This window comes from Chiloscyllium punctatum, chromosome 14 (genome assembly GCF_047496795.1).
Source record: "Chiloscyllium punctatum isolate Juve2018m chromosome 14, sChiPun1.3, whole genome shotgun sequence".
Taxonomy (NCBI): Eukaryota; Metazoa; Chordata; class Chondrichthyes; order Orectolobiformes; family Hemiscylliidae; genus Chiloscyllium; species Chiloscyllium punctatum.
Genome location: NC_092752.1, coordinates 11,369,599 through 11,391,012, shown reverse-complemented (window position 1 = coordinate 11,391,012; position 21,414 = coordinate 11,369,599). Strand labels below are relative to the sequence as shown.

Sequence of the window (21,414 nt, the reverse complement as noted above, 5' to 3'; positions counted from 1 at the left end):
ATTCTATGATGATACTATGATTTGAAGGTATTCAGCCTGTTGGAAATCACGGTGAAAACAGGGAGGCACAGATCATTCAGTGTGGCACTGCGCATCTACTGATACCCTGCCAACCTCCTCCTAATACTTAATAGTAGTGGAGTGCTCTTCCTCACTATGTTGAAGACATTCATTCCCTGGTGGTTTCATTTGCTGAGGCCATTGCTGAACAAAGTTAAACAGCCTACCACAAAGTGAAAGGCATTATTTGTGGCTGAGATAGGGGCAAAGGTGCTTTTGTATCTCAAGGTCTTGTTTCAAGTCACGCGCCAGAGAGCCATGAGTCTGATGCTTCAGTGCAGCGCTGAGGAGGTGCTGCATTGTTGGCGATGTTACCTTTCGATGAGATGCTTAACAGAGACCCTATTGCAGTTTCTTGCATTGTAACAGTGACTACACTTCAAATGTATGTGGAAACATAGGAAGTATTTGGCACTTGATGAGGCCATGCAGTCTATTATACCCACATTATGTGAAAAGAAGCTAGCCACACTTATTCCTGTTCTGAGTCTGCAGGCCTGTTGGTTACAAGGCAGGCTGGGTTTCCTACGGGTGCTCCGGTTTCCTCTGACAATCTGAAGATGTGCAGGTCAGGTGAACTGGCCATGCTAAATTGCCCAAAATATAGGTTATTAGTCAGGGGTAAATATAGAGTTGGGGAAGGGGACCGGGTGGGTAACTCTTCAGAGGGTCTGTGTGGACTTGTTGGGCCAAAGGGCTTGTTTCCTCACTGTAGGGAATCTAAAAAATATGTCTGACAGCATAGAACAGAAATTGTATATATTACAGCTGCATTTTAGGGCAGCATGGTGGCTCAGTGGTTAGCACTGCTGCCTCCCAACACTAGGGACCAAGGTTTAATTCCAGCCTTGGGCACCTGTCTGTGTGGAGTTTGCATGTTCTCCCTGTGTCAGTGTGGGTTTCCTCCGGGTGCTCTTGTTTCCTCCTGTCGTCTAAAGGTGTGCAGGTTAGGTGAATTGGCCATGCTAAGTTGCCCATAGTATTCAGGGATGTGTAGGTTAGGCGAATGGGCCTGGGTGGGTGACTCTTTGGAGGGTAGGTGTGGACTTGTTGGGCTGAATGGCCTGTTTCCACACTGTAAGGATTCTGTAACTGGTTTGGCAGACTGGGTTTGTGTTCACTGGAGTTTAGAAGAATGCAGGGGTTTTTCTTTGACTGAAGCATGTAAAACAGTTTTGACAAAGTGGATGAGTTTTCCTATTGTGGGTGAATCCAGAATGAGGGAGCTGTTTAAATATTAGGTACTGCCATATTCGATGAGGAGAAATGTTTCCTCTCAGAGCCCTGTCTGACTTTGGAACTCTCTGCCACTGAAGGCTGTGCAGGTGGGAGACATGGAATATTTTTAAGACAGAAATAGTTAGATTTTGGTTAGGTTGGGGAAACACAAACGGATCAACAGTGATCTTAGTGAGTGATGGATCAGATTTTGAGGGGCTGAATGGCTCAATCTTGCTCCAATTCATGTGTCTGCATGTAACAGCACTTTAGTCCAATCACACAGCCCAGTACTTCTTACATGACATGATGATTTCTGCCTCTACCACCCCTTCAGGCAATGAGTTTGACACCCCCTCCTCCACCTTCTGGATGAAAATGTATCACTCAGATTCCCCTTTAATTCTCCTGCAAATTAATTTAAATCTGTGCATGTAGTTATTGAACACCTAAAGGGAAATAAATTATTTCTATCTGATCTTTCTACCTTCTCATCATTTTGTGTACCTCAATTAAGTGTCCCTTCAGCTTCTAATGTTCCAAAGAAAGTAGCCCCACCGCCTGGTCAATCTAACTCCATTGTTAGAATTCTCCATTCTTTTTACTATCCTTCTTCACTCCTTGTCTACCATCTTAAGAACAGTCCCATCCCTCCATAATTGCAGTGACCAGAATTCACCACAGATCCTCAGACAGCAGCTTCCAAGTGCATGACCACTTCTATCTCGAAGGGCAAGGATGTGGGAATCCCACTGGGTTCCCATCCAAGCCACTCATCATCCTGACTTGGAAATATATCGCCATTCCTTCAGTGTCACTGAGTTGGAATTCTCAAAATCCCACCCCTCCCAATGGCATTATGGGTCAACCCACAGCCCATGACTGCAATGGCTCAAGGAGGCAGCCCACCACCATCTTCTCAAGGGCCATGCATGATGGGAAGTAAGTGCAGGCCCAGCCAGTGATGCCCACATCCCACGAACAAATATACTAAAAAGAACCGGAAGCAGTACTCTAGCTGTGGGCTAACTTAATTTGACTGTCAAGCTTTTTAAATTTTTCTGAGGTTGGGAGGGACACTATAGAAATGCAAACCTTTCATCCAGGCAGTCCACCGCACTCTGACCCGGGTTCTCTCTGGTTCAGCTCCTCGGTTTGTCAAAGGGCTCATCGAGCAGGAATCTGGTGAAGGAATCTGACCATTCAGCAGCAGTGGAAAGTGGAAAGTACTGAGCATCCTGACCTCTCACAGTAGCTGCTGCTGTTTGTGTGTCCCAGAAACACAACAATCTTTGACTGGACCTGCCAGTGTCCTCCATATCCTTGACGTTGCTTCAAGGACTGGCTGTGTGGAACTGCCAGAAATTCTCAAGCCTGAGAATTCTAAGATGAAGGTATTGAGGGAGAACAGAGTCAAGGTTCAGATCAGCCATGATCTATCTGAATGCAGGAACAGCTCAGAGAGAATCTGAATGGCCTCCTCCCGCTCCTATTAAAACTTACTTCTTTCTCTGACTTTTACAAAACCTTCCTTAAAAGCATTGCCAAATAAGGTTCTACGAGGTCAGTATGTTCTAATAGCTTTTAATTAGCAAGCTAATGAGTGAAGCTCAAGCCTGCAGACTTTAAAATCCACACATGACAGTTCATGCCAATTGTGGCATTAACTAAACATAACTTGATTACAAGGCTTGAAAGACTGAAGTAAGGGTTATTTTCTGAAAAACAACCTAGAGATGCCAAGTAACTGTGTCCATTGTCACAGTTAATATCTCAACTGACCTTTTTCCCTTTCCAGTACGGAATTGGGAATGTAGATGACTCAGTGACTGTTTTGTGCTGGTGATGATCTTGATTTGAATCCAGCCCAAGGTAATGTGAAAATAAAAACCTCTTTCAGTAAAGACTTAGATCTTTGCCAAGTGAAAGCAAATATAATTTCGTAGCATACCACACGCTATTTGGAATCTCACTACATTCATCAGGTAGTTAATGTAAGACCATAAGACATAGGAGTGGAAGTAAGGCCATTTGGCCCATCGAGTCCCCTCCGTCATTCAATCATGGCTGATGGACATTTCAACACCACTCACTGGCACTCTCCCCGTTTCCCTTAAAATGTAGAGGTCAAAATACTCCCAAATTCTAAGTAAGGTGACATCTGAGATTAACTGACAATGTTCAGGCAGAGTTGAGAGAGCTCCATTCAGTTTGGGGAGTGGGTAAACATTGGTTCACACAATTTGGTTTGTACACAAAGATCATGCACTAGATTTTGGTCTAACCGTATAGCTTTCCTCTGGTGATACGGGATCAATGAATCCCTACAGTGGCTAATCAAGTCTAACTTCTCCAATGGGTCTCCCAATAAGACCCACCTACCCTATAACCCTGCATTTCCCATGGCCAATCCATCTGATCTGCACATCTTTGGACTGTGGGAGGAAGCCACTGCACCTGGTTGAGACCCACACAGACATGGAGAGGATGCACAAACTGCAGTGGGATCAAACGTGGGTACACGATGCTGAGTGGCAGCGGTGCTAACCACTGAGCCACCACAATGCCACCATCAAGTGACCCTGGACACTGAATCTGACACATAAAGTCTGATTTCCCTCCACAGATGCTGCCAGACCTGTTTAGATTTTCTGGCCATTTCTGTTTCACGTTATTGTTCTATAAATCTTTGCTGCATTTGTTTCATTTGCATTAAACAGAACAATGTAATATGGTGGCAGCGGTCGGGTGGGTGCCAGAGATTTTTGAAGATTTGACTGATTAATATGCAAGCATCAACCCTTTTCACAGCAACAAAGGGCATGGTACAGAAGCGAATCAATTTTCAAGTACACACAGTGTTTGTGATTCTGCACCACAGCAGGGGTCTTACACACAGTATACCCACTCTGGAACATCGAATGACCTTTCCCATTTCATGTATTCAATCTCAGCAGTATCTTGGATCACCTCCCTGTTCTACCAGAAGTAAAATATCTCAAAATCATCCCCTGAAAATTATCCCACATTGAGCCAAGGTGGCCCTGTTGGCTACACCAGCCAACTCTATCCTCAGATTCAGCCTGGATTCAGAATCACAGCTCACTGTCAAGTCAGGACATCTTTAACTGGCCAAATACTTAATGTGAACCCCCCAAGATCCACACCCTCAGCAAAAGGTGGCTCTCCACCAAATTTACTCTCAGGTTAAGGAGATTCATATAGTGACACAACATGGAAACAGACCCTTCGATCCAACTCATCCATGCTGACCAGATATCCTAACCTAATCTAGTCCCACTTGCCAGCACTTGGCCCATAGCCCTCTAAATCCTTCCAATTCATATATCATTCCAGATGCCTTTTAAATATTGTATTTGTACCCACCTTCACCATTTCCTCTAGCAGTTTATTCCATACATGCACCACCCCCCACGTGAAAAAGTTGCCTCTTGGTTCCTCTCACCGTAAACCTATACCCTCTCGTTTTGGACTCCACCACCTTTGGAAAATGACCTTGGCTTTTCACCCTATTCATGCCCCTCATGATTTTATAAATCTCTATAATGTCACCCAGGGAAAACAGTCCCAGCCCATTCAGTCTCTTCCCATAGCTCAAACCCTCCAACCTTGGCAATATCCTTGTAAATCTTTTCTGAACCCTTTCAGGATCTTTCCTTTAGCAGGGAGACCAGAATTGAATGCAATGTTCTAAAAATGGTCTCACCAACATCCAGTTGCAACCTGATGTTCCAACTCCTATAGTCAATGCACTGACCAATGAAGGTAAGGTGTAAAAAACGCCTTCTTCACCACCCTTTCTACCTGTGACTCCACTGTCAAGGATCTATGCACCTGTGCCCCTAGTCTCTTTATTCAGCAAACAGGGCCTTACCATCAACTGTATAAGTCTTGCCCTGATTTGCCTTACCACACATTTATCTAATTAAATTCCATCTACCACTCTTTGGTTCATTGGCCCATCTGATAAAGGTCCTGTTGTTCTCTGAGATAATCTTCTTCACTGTCCATTACACCATCAATTTTGATGTCATCCGCAAACTTACTTACCATATGCTACAATCACATCCAAATCATTCATACAAATTATGAAAAACAGTGGACCTAGCATTGATCCTTGCGACACACTGCTGGTCACAGGCCTCCAGCCTATGCCACTCAAGCACTCTTATCAGACTTGTATTGTGCCATGCTCTTGTTATACAAGAAGCAACAAGCACTCTTATCAGACTTGTATTGTGCCATGCTCTTGTTATACAAGAAGCAATTAAAGATAATTTCTATTAACCCACCTTTGGAATTTACTGGGTTGTCATCAAATATCATGAATTATCTTGACAATCGGTGCAAGCAAGCAAAAGCTAAACAGCCAACAAGCAGACTAAGGTCCCGCTATTCATGAAAACTCCCTTCACCAACTCAATTATCTACGTGACCCACTATGACACTGGTGATCATTTATGTGTGCTTTCCTCGGAGAAAATGTGTGTATGTAACACACAATGCATATGTACAGTCGGCCATGGCTGTTTGCAAAAATCACTGACTGCAACATTTTTCGGGACACGTTACCCACAAATGGCAGGAGATCACTGTAAATCACTCACCCCTAATCCTTCTGCGTATGACCCAGCGGAGCCTTTTCTGCCTGCAATGCTGTGTACACACAATGGAGCTACAAATAACTCTGAACACCAGATGATGGAAGTCACAGAAACTTGGCTCACATGGCTCAGTTCTGTGGGGTCTATGCTCCAAACCAGCCCACTCCCATTGAATTTGATCTCACCCTGTCAGAATAATCTTCAATACACCATAAACAGGAATGTCAGGAAATGCTCAGCAAGTCGGGCAGTGCAGTACGGAGAGAAACAGAGTAAATGTCTCAGGCCAAGGTGACCTTGAACTAAGATGATAACTCTATTTTTCTCCACAGAAGCTGCTTGACCTGTTGTTGCGTTTATTGTTGAGTTCATTCCAAATTTCCAGAAACCACGTTATCTGTGACTTTCTATCAAGTCTGCGTGCTGGGACTCTTACAGGATCAGTTGTACTTACTTGCACAGTTATCACCTTGGTTTGAACTTCAGGTGGAGCTTCCATCTCATCTACACTCTCGAAGAAGGTGCTGTAATTCTCCAGCAGTGCGGTCATGAGTTTATTGGAAATATTTTGTTCCTTTATTCCTTCAATACCAGGGGAAACACTGCCAGGTCGAAAAATGAAATGTTACAATACACAACAGAACTCTGATTATCTGCATTAAGGCTTCTGCAGACTAGCATGTGAACTAAACTGATAGGATTGCATACTTTGTGTATAAACATCGTCAACACATTACATACCCTGTTTATCGGCTGAATTGATACTGACTATTGCAATATAATATTTGAAGCAATTCACAGTTAATTTGTTTATCGGAATAATAATATTCGAAAAGGTTATAGATCCAGCATTTCTGTGCAGTCTCAAAATGCTGGGTCACTGTAAGCAGCTACGAAATAAATGCCTATCTCAGAGTAGTTTCATCACACTACAGTAACATCTTGGATTAAGTCATGTGATTTGATCACACGACCCTTCCATTGCCATGACTACTGTTGTCAGCAGGCAAAGACGACCTACTGAAAAAAACAGAATTGAACCATTCCCATAAGCACATCTGTGAAGAACAACTCAGCCTTTTCTGCTTCTACCATTGTGTATAAATATTGTAACCTCTACAGCCTGTTCTAAACAGCACATGAATTGTAAAGAAATGCGACAATTTGCATTTCTATCTTGCTGCTAATGTAGTAAAATGTCCCAAAGTGCTCTCACAGGACCCTAATCGGATAACAACTGTCACCAGTCCAGAAGATATACAAAAAGTATTTGATGTTTTAGGTTTAAAAAGTCTGCCTTGAAGGAAGAGAGGTGGAGAGGTTTACACAAAGAATTTCATAGTTTTGTGGCCACACTACAGAAGGCACAATGGTAGCCAGTGATCGATGCAGGGAGAAACACTGGGTATGAGTGGGCAGATGATACAGAGGTAGGATGGAGCAAGGCTTTTGAGTAATTTGACATCAACTTCAAATCACGTAATTATTAATGGCAAGTCTGCATCACCCTTTTAGTTCACAACTAAACTAGCAGGTACTGCCAGGCAATAACAGGACTCATTCATTGTTCTCAATTGTAACAATATCGTCAAATTGGTTTGTGAATCAATTCTTACTGAAATAGCTCTCATCTCTCTGGTGTTGAATCTGAAACAACAGCATTCTAGTGTAGATACTTCAGGGCATATAATCCAGGCTAACACACTTAAGGCAGTACTGATAGAGAGAGCTGCAATGTTGGAGGTGCCATTTGTGGGAAGTAATGTTAAACCAAGAGACTGCACCTGCCCTCTCTGGTAGATGCAAAAGATTCCGAGGGTTGAAAAAGAACAGGGCCATTCCAGCTGGTTTCCTGTCACTATTTATCTCTTGATCAACATCACAAAAACAGATGATTAGGCTCTTGTTTTGGAAGCTTAGGGTAAAGGCAGGAAGGTGGAGATGAGGTTTATCCAGTCAACCACGGTCTCATTGAATGGCAGAGCTGACTCTATAGGCTGAATGGCCTACGGTTAAATTTCCTGCTAAATTTTCCTACCTTACACCAGTGAAGCTGCTTTGGGATGTTCTGATGCTGAGAAAGGTGCTTTGCTCAAATAAAAAGTTGCACTTCACTGTTTCTAGATTCTGAGCTTCTCATTGGCGAACAAACTGCTTTTTGAGCATCCACAGCTTTAAGAGGGAACATCCATATTTGGATGGCTTATTGAGAAGGAAATCCCGATAAACATCTACAAGGATGTGATTTGTTTGGTTTGCTGCTCATTGACAGTCTCCTGATCTGCTGGAGGATAAATCGAATAAGACAAATCAGGTCAGCCTGGAAAATGTGTAAGTGGGTCTGCACCTGTACCTCTGGTGCACCAAAACCTAGGTCATGTTCAAATGCTTGAGGGGTAAAGTCAGCCATTCAAATTGAAACATGCTGCAAAATCTTCCTCAGAGCTAATTACTTTTCTCCCGTGAAGTACAATGAACAGTGGCAAAACCCTGAACTTTCACAGACAAATATCCATGGAACATACTAATTATGGAATTTTTAATTAAATAGATAAAGTTCACAGACTCTATTTTAGGACTAAGTTCAATAGATTCTTCTTTCAATTACTGAAATGATTAATTAAATAGTCAGAATTTCAACTAGGTTCATTTTTTTAAGAACAAGAACAGAGACCACTATAGCATAGGAACAGGCCCTTTGGTCCTCCAAGTCTACACCAACACATTATGCCCTTTAATACTGAAACTGCTTCACTTGCAGGATCTGTGTCCCTTCAGTCCCTTCTTATTCATGTGTTCATCCAAATGCTTCTTGAATGTGGGATAAAAGGTATAATGATTGTCTTATGTGTAGAGGTAGAATAGGTTAGTCCTGTATTCACTGGAATACAGAACGATGAGAGGTCACTTTATAGAAACATACAAGATTTTGAAGGGAAATGACAGAGTAGCTGCAGAAAGGTTGTTCCCCCCTGAGGAAGAGTCTAGAACCAAAGGACCTCATCTCAGAAGAAGACAATGCGGATAACATGAAGAATTTCTTCTCTCAGAGGATGGGAATCTGTGGAATTTTGTACTGCAGAGGTTTGGTCATTCAGCATATTCAATGCTGAGATTTGACTGAGACAGATTTTTAATTCATAAAGGTAAAGGCATGAAAGTGAAGTTGAGGTTTATCAGGTCAACTATGACCTCATTGAGCAGCACAGTAGACTCGATGGGCTGAGTAGCCTACTTTGGCTCCCATGTCTTATGGTCGTATATGTAATATATTTTGAGTTTTGAATTTAAAAATTAAAGCAGATTGATGTGGATCAATTAGGTGAAGGCATTTTCCAACAAAGACTGCAGGCAAAGAGCTGCAACAACTCCTGTAGCATTAATGAATGGAATGTTTAAACTGCTGAGTTTACTACAGTCTCGAAAACCATCAGATTAGCTTTGTCTTCAGAAGTGAAACATCAAGGTCTAAGTTCAGAAGAATTAGTAAATACAGTTCAGCAGGGAGAACAGTTTCTCCCAACAAATGTATACAATGTTTAGGTCGGAGGAACTGGTCATGCTAAAAGAAGTGTTAATAGTTTGTGAAGCTTTCAGTCAGGGAGAGTTTGGATGGAAATCTTCAAATTGTTAGAACTGAAAAAGTTTATGCCAACAGAACTGAGAGAGGTTGACGTCATTATACTCCAGAAAAGTAAAAAAATGTCTCCACAGTTCAAGGAAAAGAAACTGTGTGGAAGTAAAAATGTAAAGATTCAACACCGGAGTGAAATTTCCCTGAAATTGAGCATCTGTAAGGGGATGGCATTGGGGAACAGGCTTAAGCTTCACTTTACTGTTAAGATTTGGAGATGCCGGTGCTGGGCTAGGGTGTACAAAATTACAAATCGCATAACTCCAGGTTATAGTCCAACAGGTTTAATTGGAAGCACTAGCTTTCGGAGTGCCGCTCCTTCATCAGGTGGCTGTTCCGAAAGCTAGTGTTTCCAATTAAACCTGTTGAACTATAACCTGGTGTTGTATGATTTGTAACTTTACTGTTAAGGTCTTTCTCATTGTCTTTTTATTTTCTTTTGCATGTTCTGTCACTAGAGAATGTCTGCAGCCTCATGTGCCTATGTTTTATTGACTCTACCACAGGAACCAATTTCAAACATTAAACAGTGTGATTTATCAAACCAGGGTTTCACTCTGGGATCTGACTTGCCCAGAATAACCAGCTGCTGGGATCGACATTGAAATGAACACTCCAACTGAGATGAAATTAAAGGTTGTTTGGGTTTTTATAAAGGTGAGAAAATAAAATAACTTGCAAATTTTGTAAGGTGCTGTTTCTGAAATTAAGCATCTCTGAGGTAAGTGACACGGCTCTGAGCTGGAAGGTAAATTAAAGGCTCATGTTTACTTTCTGTGCTTATCATGAATGGCGCCTAGTGGTTAGCACAACTGCCTCGCAGCACTAGGGACCCAGTTCCGATTCCAGCATCGGGTGATTGTCTGTGTGGAGTTTGCTCATTCTCCCTGTGTTTGTGTGGGTTTGCTCTGGTTTTCTCACACAATACAAAGATGTGCAGGTTGGGTGAATTGGTCATGCTAAATTGCCCATAGTGTTCAGGGATGTGTAGGTTAGGTGCATTAGAAGGGGAAATGCAGAGTGATAGGGGTATGAGTCTGGGAGGGTCAGTGTGGACTTGTTGGGCTGAATGGCCTGTTTCCACACTGTAGGGATTCTAATTCTAAAAGTACTCTCAGCCATAACTACCTTTCAAGAGCTTCCAGTGACTGGTACGATTATCCTCTGTGAATCTTTATTGGTTTTGTTTGATAGTAGATGAGTATCAGGATGGTAACCTTTACTCTCCAGATACCATACTATTAAATACTTCATCTTTAGATACTGCTTTATGCAATTTCTCAAAGGCACTGAAATGCCTATATGTCTGTTACTTGATTTAGACTCTATGACTCTGATTAAAATATTTGTTATTGAAAAGTGCATCAAAAAGAAAAAGGTTGCATTTATATTGCATCTTTCACAAACTCAGGATGTCTTAAAGCACTTTACAGTCCGGGAATTTTATTTGAGGTTGGTCATTGTGGTAGCACAGGAAAGCACAGCAAGATCCAAAACAAAAATAATTCCATACGTGACTAAAATATCCCACAGTCATCCTTGTTTCTAGAATTTTGGTTGGCTCAGTGGTTAGCACTGCTGCTTCACAGCACCAGGTACTTAGGCTCGAATCCAGCCTCGGGCAATTGTCGATGTGGAGTTTGCACATTCTCCCCGTATCTGTGTGGGTTTCCTCTAGGTGCTCCAGTTTCCTCCCACAATCCAAAGGTGTGCAAGTATGGCGGATTAGCCATGCTAAATTACTCATAGTGTCCAGGGATTATCTATGGGAAATGTAGGGTTACAGGGATAGGTAGAGGGGTAGGTCTGGGTGGAATGCTCTTTGGTGAGTCAGCGTGGACTTGACAGGCCAAGCTGCCTGCTTCCACACTGTAGGGATTCTATCAATTAATGAGAATCATGAACTCTCAGGGCAGCATGGTGGCTCAGTGCTTAGCACCGCTGCCTCATAGCACCAGGGACACAGGTTCAATTCCAGCCTCGAGTGACTTGTCTGTGTGGAGCTTGAATGATCTCCACCCCCCACCCCGTGTCGGTGTGGGTAGCCTCCGTTTCTTTCCTTCCCCAGTGCTAAGATGTGCAGGCCAGGTGGATTGGCCAAGCTAAATTGCCCGTAGTGTCCAGGGATATGCAGGGTTTACAGGGATAGGGTAGGCAGCTGGGTTGGATGATCTTTAGAGGTTTGGTGTGGACTTGATGGACAGAAAGGCCTGCTTCCGCACTGTGGGTTCTATAATCTGCTTTAATGAACTCACTGATGGATAAAGATTGGCCACGGAGAACAGCACTACTCTTTGCATCGTTCCACAGGGCTTTTTACCTGCTGACAGGGAAATGAGGCCCTGGCTGAACACTTTATCCTGAGAATGGCTCCATGCAGTGAAGGTAAAAGTAACGTCACCATCGTCTCACTCTCACATTATAGGGATGGCTAGTGATGAGCTTAACCTGAGGGTCACCATGCTGCATGCAAGGGGTGAGGTTGAGAAGGTTAGGCCCCCATGATGACCTCAGTGTGTATAGAAACTGAACCCATACTGTTGGCTCACCCTGCATTACAGGTCTAACCAATTGAGTGAACCAATCCCCTGCAAGGGAGCATAAAGCCAGAAAGAGTGGAATTTGAATACACAACTTTCTGACTCAAGAGTGTGAGAGTGAGCCAAAGTTTACACATTGTGTGAAAGTTTACACATTCTCCCTGGAAGTTTCCAATTCGGAAGGCATCATTAATCTCAGACTTATTCATGAGTTTCAGCAGCAACAGACTTCAGTATAATATGTAAGTGTAAGTGTTTGAAGGTCGTCACAAAGTGCCTGACATTGAAGATGAAGTAGTAGTGTCCGATCAATCCCTCTTTTCAAACATTTAAATGTCAGCTGTTGACTTAGAGTCACAGAGATGTACAGCATGGCAACAGACTCTTGGTCCAACACTCCATGCCGACCAGATATCCTACACTAATTTAGTCCCAGGTGCCAGAATTTGGCCCATATCCCTCTAAACCCTTTCTATTCATGAACCCATCCAGACGCTTTTAAATGCTGTAATCGTACCAGCCTCCACCACTTCCTCTGGCAGCTCATTCCATACATGCACCACCCTCTGCGTGAGAAAGTTACCTCCTGGTCTCGTTTAAATTTTTCCTCTTTGACCTTAAACCTATGCCCTCTAGTTTTGGACTCCCTCACCCCAGGCAAAAAACTTGATATTTACCCTATCCATGGCCCTCATGATTTTATAAACCTCAATAAAGTCATCCCTCAGCCTCCGACGCTCCAGGGAAAATAGCCCCAGCCTGTTCAGCATCTCCCTATAGTTCAAACCCTCTAATCCTGGCAGCATCATTGTAAATCTTTCCTGAGTCCTTTCAAGTTCAACAATGTTTCCTACCCCAGGGAGATCAGAATTGAATGCAGTATTCCAAAAGTGGCCTCACCAATGTCCTGTACAGCCACAACATGACCTCCCAACTCCAATGGTCCATACAGTGACCAATGAAGACAAGTTTGAAGAACTTAGAGACTTAAAGAAATTACAACATTGAGAGTACAGCACAGATCCAGGCCATTCGGCCTGATTGATCTATGCTAATGTAATCCTCCACATGAGCCTCCTCCCAGTGATCTCTAATGTATCAGCATAGCTGTCTATTCCTTTCTTCCAAATGCGTTTACAGAGGAGCCTCGATCATCTGGCATTCGATTATTTTAATTTCAGATTATCCGGCAAGATCACAAGGTCCCGATGCTTATCCAACATTTGATTATCCAAACAAAATACTGTCGTTCAGATAATCGAGGTTCCTCTGTATCTCGTTTTCCCTGACAGATATGTCTGCGGTATATGGTAGGAAGTTCCACATTCTCATCACTTGTTCAACGAAGAGGTTTCTTCTGAATTCTTCCTTGAATTGATTAGTGACTCTCTTTGTTACATAAGGTAATAGTGGTGAAAGGGTTAATATTGGAGACTGCCTTCGACTCCACCCAGTCACATGATGCCATATCATCCTCCAGGGAGAATGGAGGAGTCGAGCTCTAGGTCCCAATCCAGATGTGTCAGCTCTGGTTGCTGATGTTTACTTTATCATCCAGAGATGTTTTTACACAACACTGAACAGCAGCAGAACGCCCATGTTACTTATATTCACTTTGCCTCCCCTACGAAACCTGTTTCTGAATCAGTGACCATGTAACATGCAAAACCTATTGGGGCAATGTAATGACAATCAAAGTGAGGGAAATCTAGGTAGAGGGGGAGAGGACTAAATCAAAACATATTTGGAGGGGGTTTCGCAGATGGTTTTTATGTCTGACTAGCCAATGTACCTTAAATGCATTGTTATTATGCAAGAAACTGTAACTGAAGCAAAGTGTTTCTTCCTGTTAAGACTCAGCCTTTAAAACAGAGGCTACTGTGGCACAATGGTGTTGTCCATACCTCTGAGTCAGAAACGCAGCTTCAAGTCCCACCTACACAAGAGGTATGTAATAAAAGCTCTGAATGTGGTGAATAGAAAATATTTTGAAAGATGGATTAGTGGCACAACCTGTCCCCAAATATTACCTGGTGGCAACTGGTCCGACATGCACACACTAACCTTAAATTTATAAACCCAAGCTTTGGATTTTCCAGTAATGAAAATGTCTTCTGTATCAAACCAAAATGATAAAGATCTCTGTTCGGTCGCTCTCAGCCTTTTCTAATCTTGAGAAGTCCAGTCTGTTCAGGCTTTCAGGAGAAAAGCATCTTCTCAGATCTGGTATTATGCTAGTAAGTGTTTTCTGCACCTTTCCAATGCCTGTTTATGTAACATGGAGACCGGAAATATGCACAGGGCTTTCAGTGTAGTCTAGGTTTGGTACATTGAAATGTCTAAAAATGTAGTTTTAACACAGCTTAACTATTGCTTGGTTTCACTTTCAGGGGTGGAGGTCAGTTGGCTCCACAAGATGCTACTCAGATCAACAGGAGGGAACAGAGGTCAAAAACTGAGTCCTTCCTTTTGGAGGCATCTATTCATGGTTTGGCTCCTCATGTCACTGGCTATAGGCAAGCAGATAAACATTGTAATTAGTTAGCATCTTTTCCAGCCACGTGCGTCCCAAAGCACCAATTATATCCAGGGATGCTTGAGTTCCCAAAATGTTCTCCTTCACTGGCTAATTTATCTGAGTCCCTTTCTCACTCTAAGACCAGTGGGTGAATTAAATCCACAAGATTCATCCTCATCATTGCAGGAGGTGAAGCCAGTGAATAGAATCATAGAGATGTACAGCACGGAACCAGAACCTTCGATCCAACTCGTCAATGCTGACCCGATATCCTAACCTAGTCGAGTCCAATTTGCCAGCACTTGGCCCATATTCCTCTAAACCCTTCCTATGCATATACCTATACAGATGCCTTTTAAATGCTGTAATTGTACCAGCCTCCACTACTTCCTCTGGCAGCTCATTCCATACACGCACCACTTTCTTGAAAAGGTTGCCCCTTAGGTCCCTTTTAAACCTTTCCCCTCTCACCCTAATGACTGGTCCCAACTGGCCTTGTACACCGTAACATGGAATTTCAGTTTGGAGCAGTACGGGTATTTCAAGGTATTCCTGTTTTTTTTGTCCTTTTTTCTCCTTCCTCATTCAAGGAATTCTCAAAAGTAAACATTGACTTTAAACACATCAACGCATTTACTATCCTCACCTCCTGAATTCCAGAGACTTCTCAATTCATGGTTTCAACAACCCAACAACAAGCTTTTGATCTCCTTCCTAACAAGACACTTATCTAGTTGATCCCCATTGTAAACAATCCTGGAGGAGACTCTTCTAATCAACTAAATTGTCAACTTTGCACTCTGTTCCTTGGTTTTCTTGATAGCAGTTACACCTGAAAACCTGTTTACATCTACCTTGACAGTACCTCTCGTCATGTTGAATCGCTAAACTTTGATCCTTCTTAAGTTCACTTTTTCTGAGTCTCTCATCTGAGGCACCCAAGCACTTGAATTTTCCTTTCAAACCTCTCCCAATTCAGTAATGTCCTGGTAAAGAAGAGAGTGCCGAAAGGTGTGTATCTATGTGCCACTTCATCTTGGAGTCCAACTCCTGCAGTTGCTTTCCATCCAATGTTTGCTGCAATTGTTAGTTTATATGGACCGAATATTCTCAATGAACGGTTGATTGCCAAAATTTGCCGCTTTCGTGAATGATGCTCCCCCCATTCAGCAGGGGCAACTTTTAATGGTTCAATTTCAATAGCAGTATTCATCCTAAAATACATTTGCCTTGCCTGATCTTTCTGCTCAGCCAACTTCAAGCTCTCCCACTTTGGTTATTTGACCTCCTGAACAGAGTGACATCATCAAAGAAGTCCACAATATTCCAAAAGCATAAACCATTTCCAGTTGTAAAGATAGATTGAAGAGGTTGGGGTCGTTCTCCTTAGAGAGAAGAAGGTGAAGTGGGGATCTGATAAGAGTTCTTTATCAGGCTGAATAGGGGTAAGCTGTTCCTGGTCCTAAAAGGAACAAGAAGAAGAGGCCATAGACTCAAAGTGATGTGCAAACAAAGCAAGGGTGATGTCAGAAAAAAACTTTTGCAACCAGCAAGTAGTTAGGGCCTGGCATGCACTGCCTAGAAATATGGTGGATGCAGGTTCAATTGAGGCATTTACAGAGCATTGGACGAGTATTTGGATAGAAATGATGTGCAAGGATATCTGGAGAAAGCAGGAGATTGGCATTAGCTAACGATGCCCATTTAGAGGCCAGTGCAGTTAAGATGGGCCAAATGACCTCCCTTGTGCCGTAACAGTTCTGTGATGTTTCTGAACAGTATATCGCAGGTTGAACTGAGGTACATGGAGAACTTATCACTGGATTACAAAGAGTTACGACATATGGGAAACACAGCACAGAAAGAGGCACTTTGGCCCAACCCATTTATGTTGGCATTTATGTTCCCTTTGAGACTCCTCCCATTTTTCTACCTAAATCTACCACTGTAACCGTCTGCTCCCTTCTCCTGCAAACACCTGTCTGGATTCCCCTTAAATACCTTGATATTATTTGCTTCAACTGCTCTTTGTGTTCACAAGTTCCATGTTCCTATCATGCTTTGGGTGAAGAAGTTCTTCTGAAATCCATATTGGATTTCTGTGTGACTGTCTGACATTGATGGTCCCTCAGTTATGCTCTTTCATCCAAAAGAAAATATGCTCTCTTTAACCACCGGATCAAAATCTTTCATAATTTTAAAGACTGCTGTTAGGTCACCCTTTAGTTTTCTTTTTGCAAGAGACAAGATATCCAGCCTATCAATCATTTCCTGATCTCTCTAGAATTTATGGTGCTATATGGTAACCAAATAATTTACATCTTCATTCTTGTAAAACGGTTCTGCATGTTTTTACAGTGCCTCTATATTTGTTCTTTAAAATAACTATCAGAATTGTGTAGAGGCTTGTGGTGGTAATACCACTGGACTAGTAATCGAAAGTGCCGGGCTAATGTTGAGAGAACCTTGGTTCAAATCCTACAAGGGCACTTGGTGAAATTTGAATTCAATAAAAACCTGAAATCTTCAAGGGAAGGAAATCTGCCATCTTTAACTGTGCTGCCCAGACCCAAAGCAGATGGAATGCTTCTTAATGGAATGAAGTGACCTAGCAAGTCACTTAGAGTTAGGGATGGACAATAAATACCAGCTCAAGTAGCAATGCCCACATCCACTGAATAATCAAAAATTGCTCCTGTGTTGCCCAATGAATTTTTGATGCAGGTTTAATTTCATTGTCTCTCAATTTCTATCCCTTTGGAAATAGAATCTAGTGTTGATGACACCAGTGTCATCTATAAGCAATTTCAGTTGCTTAATTTTGTAAGTGTTCACTCTTATTGCTGCACATCTGCCTGTACAACAAGTGTAACCCAATGGTTTTAACAATTGTACATCCTTCTGATCTTAATACTCAGGTCTCTCACGTACATGCAAAACTTAGTGAGTAGAGTTTTGTACTCTCAGAGATGTCCCAGTAAATGAGTATTGAAAGGGACAGTCATGATCAGGCTCATACATTTCTATAAATGTTCTGGATCTTGGCATGTAACAGCCAACACAGGAAAAGGCCAATTGGTTCATTGCACCAGTGTCAGCTCCTCACATTCTCCTGATTCTCCCGTTTCTGTGTGTAAATTATCCTTACTCAATATGCTCTAACATAGGGTAAGGGTTTACGACTCACCCCAAGGACAGGTGGAATGTGAACACAGATTTTCCTGCTGTGGAGGTGCCGATGTTGGACTGGGGTGGATAAAATTAAGAATCACACAACACCAGGTTATTGTCCAACAGGGTTATTTAGAAGTACAAGCTTTCGGAGCGCTGCTCAGGTGAAGGAGCAGCACTCCAAAAGTTTGTACTCCTAAATAAACCCATTGGACTTTTACCTGATGTTGTATGATTTTTAACAGATTGACCTGACTATACTATTAGACCAACCTTTCTAAGTACATAGTTACTTCTCTTTTGAAAGTCTACATGGATGTGTGTGTGTGTGATACATATTTACTTGTGGGTATATCTGTGTGCACTAGTGTGTTTTTGCATATGGGTGTCTGCACAAGTGTGCATGAGTGAGTCTGCATTTGTCTGTGTGGGTCTGCGTGTATGATATTCCTTGTTATTTTGGGGATCAAGAGACTTTCTGACACAATGAATGTGATGCCTTTCTTAATTAATGAGACAAGTTAACGAGTGGTTACAATTTACAGTCCATTGGGGAACAACTTTAATGCAAGCTCATTACCATAATAACTGCTAATTGTATATTAAATGTGTTTTTCTTTGCATTCAGGTGGTGAGGTGCTTCATCTTGCACAGAATCATAGTCATACAGCACAGAAACAGTCTGATCCAACCAGTCCATCCCAAACGTCATCCCAAACTAAACTAGTCCCACCTGCCTGCATTTGGCTCATATCCTTAAAACCATTTCTTATTCATGTATGTACCTAAATTATTTTTAAACATTGAAGCTATACCTGCATCCACCACTTCCTCTGGAAGTTCACTCCACACATGAGCCACTCTCTGCGTAAAAAAAATTACCTCATGTCATTTTTTAATATTTCTCCTTTCACCTTAAATATATGCCCCCTGGTCTTGAAATCTCCACCCTAGGGAAAAGATACCTGCCACTCACATTATCTTTACCTTTCATAATTTTATAAACCTCTATAAGGTCACCTCTCAACCTCATATGCTCCAGTGAAAAGACATTCCAGCCTATCCAGCCTAAGTCCTTGCACTTAAATCCAATATTAATACCTACACATTATGATACCAGCTGTGGGTGTCTGCACATACACTGCCCCTGAGGCTTCTTGCTCCTTATCACAATGTAAACCTCACAACTCCTTATCTACTGTATATAGTGGGTTATCAAATACAGCTTTCTAGTGCAGTATCTAAGACCTTTCTTTTCACATGCTCATTTTAAACTGGTGCCTTCTCGCTGACTCATGTAATTGCTATGATTTACATCAAAATAGAAACTGAAAGAAATGCGGATGCTGGAAATCAGAAACAAAAACAGAAGTTGCCAGTAAAGCTCAGCAGGTCTGGCAACATCTGTGGAGAGAAATCAGAGTTAATGTTTCAGATCTAGTGACCCTTCCTCAGAACTATGATTTACGTCAATTATATTCTATCACAGTGAGCAATAACTGGGGATTCACTTGTTCTCTGCTACTGATGAAACTAGTTTCCAGGATTAGGAAGTACATGCTTTAACACATACTTCTGTAACTATAAGCTACAGACTGTAAATATAAGCTATAGATTGGATTCTGTGTTCTTACATTCACTGCTTGACTCTCTGGATTGTAACATTAACTATAACGATTCAGGCACTGTTTCTTAAATAATAAAATCTTGCATAAATATTCTCATGTGAATGGCTGCATATGGAAAGCAAACAGAAATTTATGGTGGAAATTGGCCTACCACCGGGACTTTAAATGCAATATTTCGAGTTTCCCTGACAGAAAGGAGAAACTTGTTGCTGAACCTTTTCAAATTGCAATCATCACACAAACACAAGAATACCAAATTTCAAACAATACAACAGGTTACGCTATGGGAAAAAGAATGCTGATAGGCTGGTAAGTTGACTCTCATCAACCAAGATGTTGTTATGAAGAAAACAATAGGCTCCCAATACTCCCCAGTTATTCAAAAAAAAATACAAGGTTTGAACATAACCCTTTTGTTTGCAGAGGCGGCTGGCTGTGCATTAATGTATCTTGTTTCTTGCAAACAGAAATGAGTCTTATGGCTGCCTCAGCTGATTATCTTTAATAATTCCTTTCCCCATTGCATAAATCATTGCAATCATTTGAAACATGGCATTCTTGCAATTGTCCTGATGAGTATGAAACCAAAAGCTTCAGTGATGATTATGACTAACCAGCAAGATTGAAAAATCCTTCAGTGGGCGGTCAAAAAGTCTTGATGCATGAGCTCACTCAGATGGAAATGCTAGAATTTACAACTAGCTGCTGTCAGACAGGATGACTTCTCTTGTTCCCTGACTGAACCAGTTAAATCAAAGGCACATATCTTTGGAAAGTTTTCAACCAGACTTACTAGAATACATTGGGGCCGAATACTGTGGCGAGGTTGTAAATGGTCATTCGATTGGTCTTTTGGTGTGCAGCCACTTGGGTCAGAAAGTGGCACAGGAATTTCAACACGAAATAGTTAACATCTGGAAGCTGCCTCAGAAGCCATTGCAGCTCCTCTTGATCTCCACTGCGACCTGGAACGAAGATAAGAAATTGATCTGTTTGACCAGCAGTGCAACAGAGGTGAAGAACATCCATGCTCTCCTTCCAATGGCCTCTCCTTAAAAGTCAAAGCAATATTTCCATCCCCAGTAAATTCAGTCGAGCCCTATATTACTAATTGCAAAGAAGGATCTGTATTTACATCACCTAATATTTACACCACAGAAACTCATCCGTGCTGCTTCGGGTAAAAGCCGGACATTCCTGATGAAGGGCTTTTGCCCAAAACATCAATTCTCCTGCTCCTCGGATGCTGCCTGATCTGCTGTGCTTTTCCAGAACCACTCTAATCTTGACTTTAAGCTCCAGCATCTGCAGTACCCACTTCTGCCCTGAAGTTGCACAGAACATTACAGTGCTCAAATAGTTAAATCTCTACCTGCCTATAATCTAATAATTTGCTAAATTGGAAGAGCCATGCATTTTGTCCATTTCCTGCGCAACTGTGACTTGGTTAATTGAGTAATGTTCCTACAAGGCACATCCCTTATCTGCTAAATGTATGTCTCCTCACAACTGACCCCTTTCATCCACTGTTAACCAACTATTCAGGCCAATCTCCAGCCGAAGGCGATGAACTGCGAGTTCTAGGTCACAATATTTCTGGAAAGAAAAGAACTTGTATTTATATAGCACTCTTTGTCACTAAAGTGCTTTCCTGTCAGTGGACGCCTTCTGAAGTGCAGTCACTGTTGTATTGAAGGCAATTTGTGCACAGCAAGCTCCCACAAGCAGCACATACAATAACAAGCAGCTAACAGAGACACTCACATCAAAGACAAAAGCTTATGGCTTCAAGTCTCACTCTGGAGATGACAGCATGTAATTGGGGCTGTCACTCCTGGTCAGAGCCTCACTCTCAGAGAGCTGCTTGGAGCAGTCACCCTGCTTTTCCTCAGGGTTACTGTTTGAATGATTCAGCCAAAGCTTGGGTAGACAGGGTGTTGCACCCAAATGGAGATGGTTTAGCCAGGATGCATGCTTGAATAATCCCCTGTTGGCTGAAGTGATTGCTCAGCTACTTTCA

General features: G+C 42.1%; 1 protein-coding gene across 2 annotated transcripts in view; it reads right to left on the bottom strand.

Annotated features, from left to right (window-relative positions):
• fam13a (family with sequence similarity 13 member A) overlaps positions 1-21,414 on the bottom strand; it is a 216,266-nt gene that overhangs the window by 129,873 nt on the left and 64,979 nt on the right. For both annotated transcript variants that reach the window (XM_072583879.1, XM_072583880.1), the window contains exons 4-5: positions 20,188-20,359; positions 6,358-6,505 (exon numbers count right to left, since the gene is read on the bottom strand). In XM_072583879.1, coding sequence (XP_072439980.1) covers positions 6,358-6,505; positions 20,188-20,359 — 320 coding nt within the window. The remainder of the gene's footprint in view (positions 1-6,357; positions 6,506-20,187; positions 20,360-21,414) is intronic.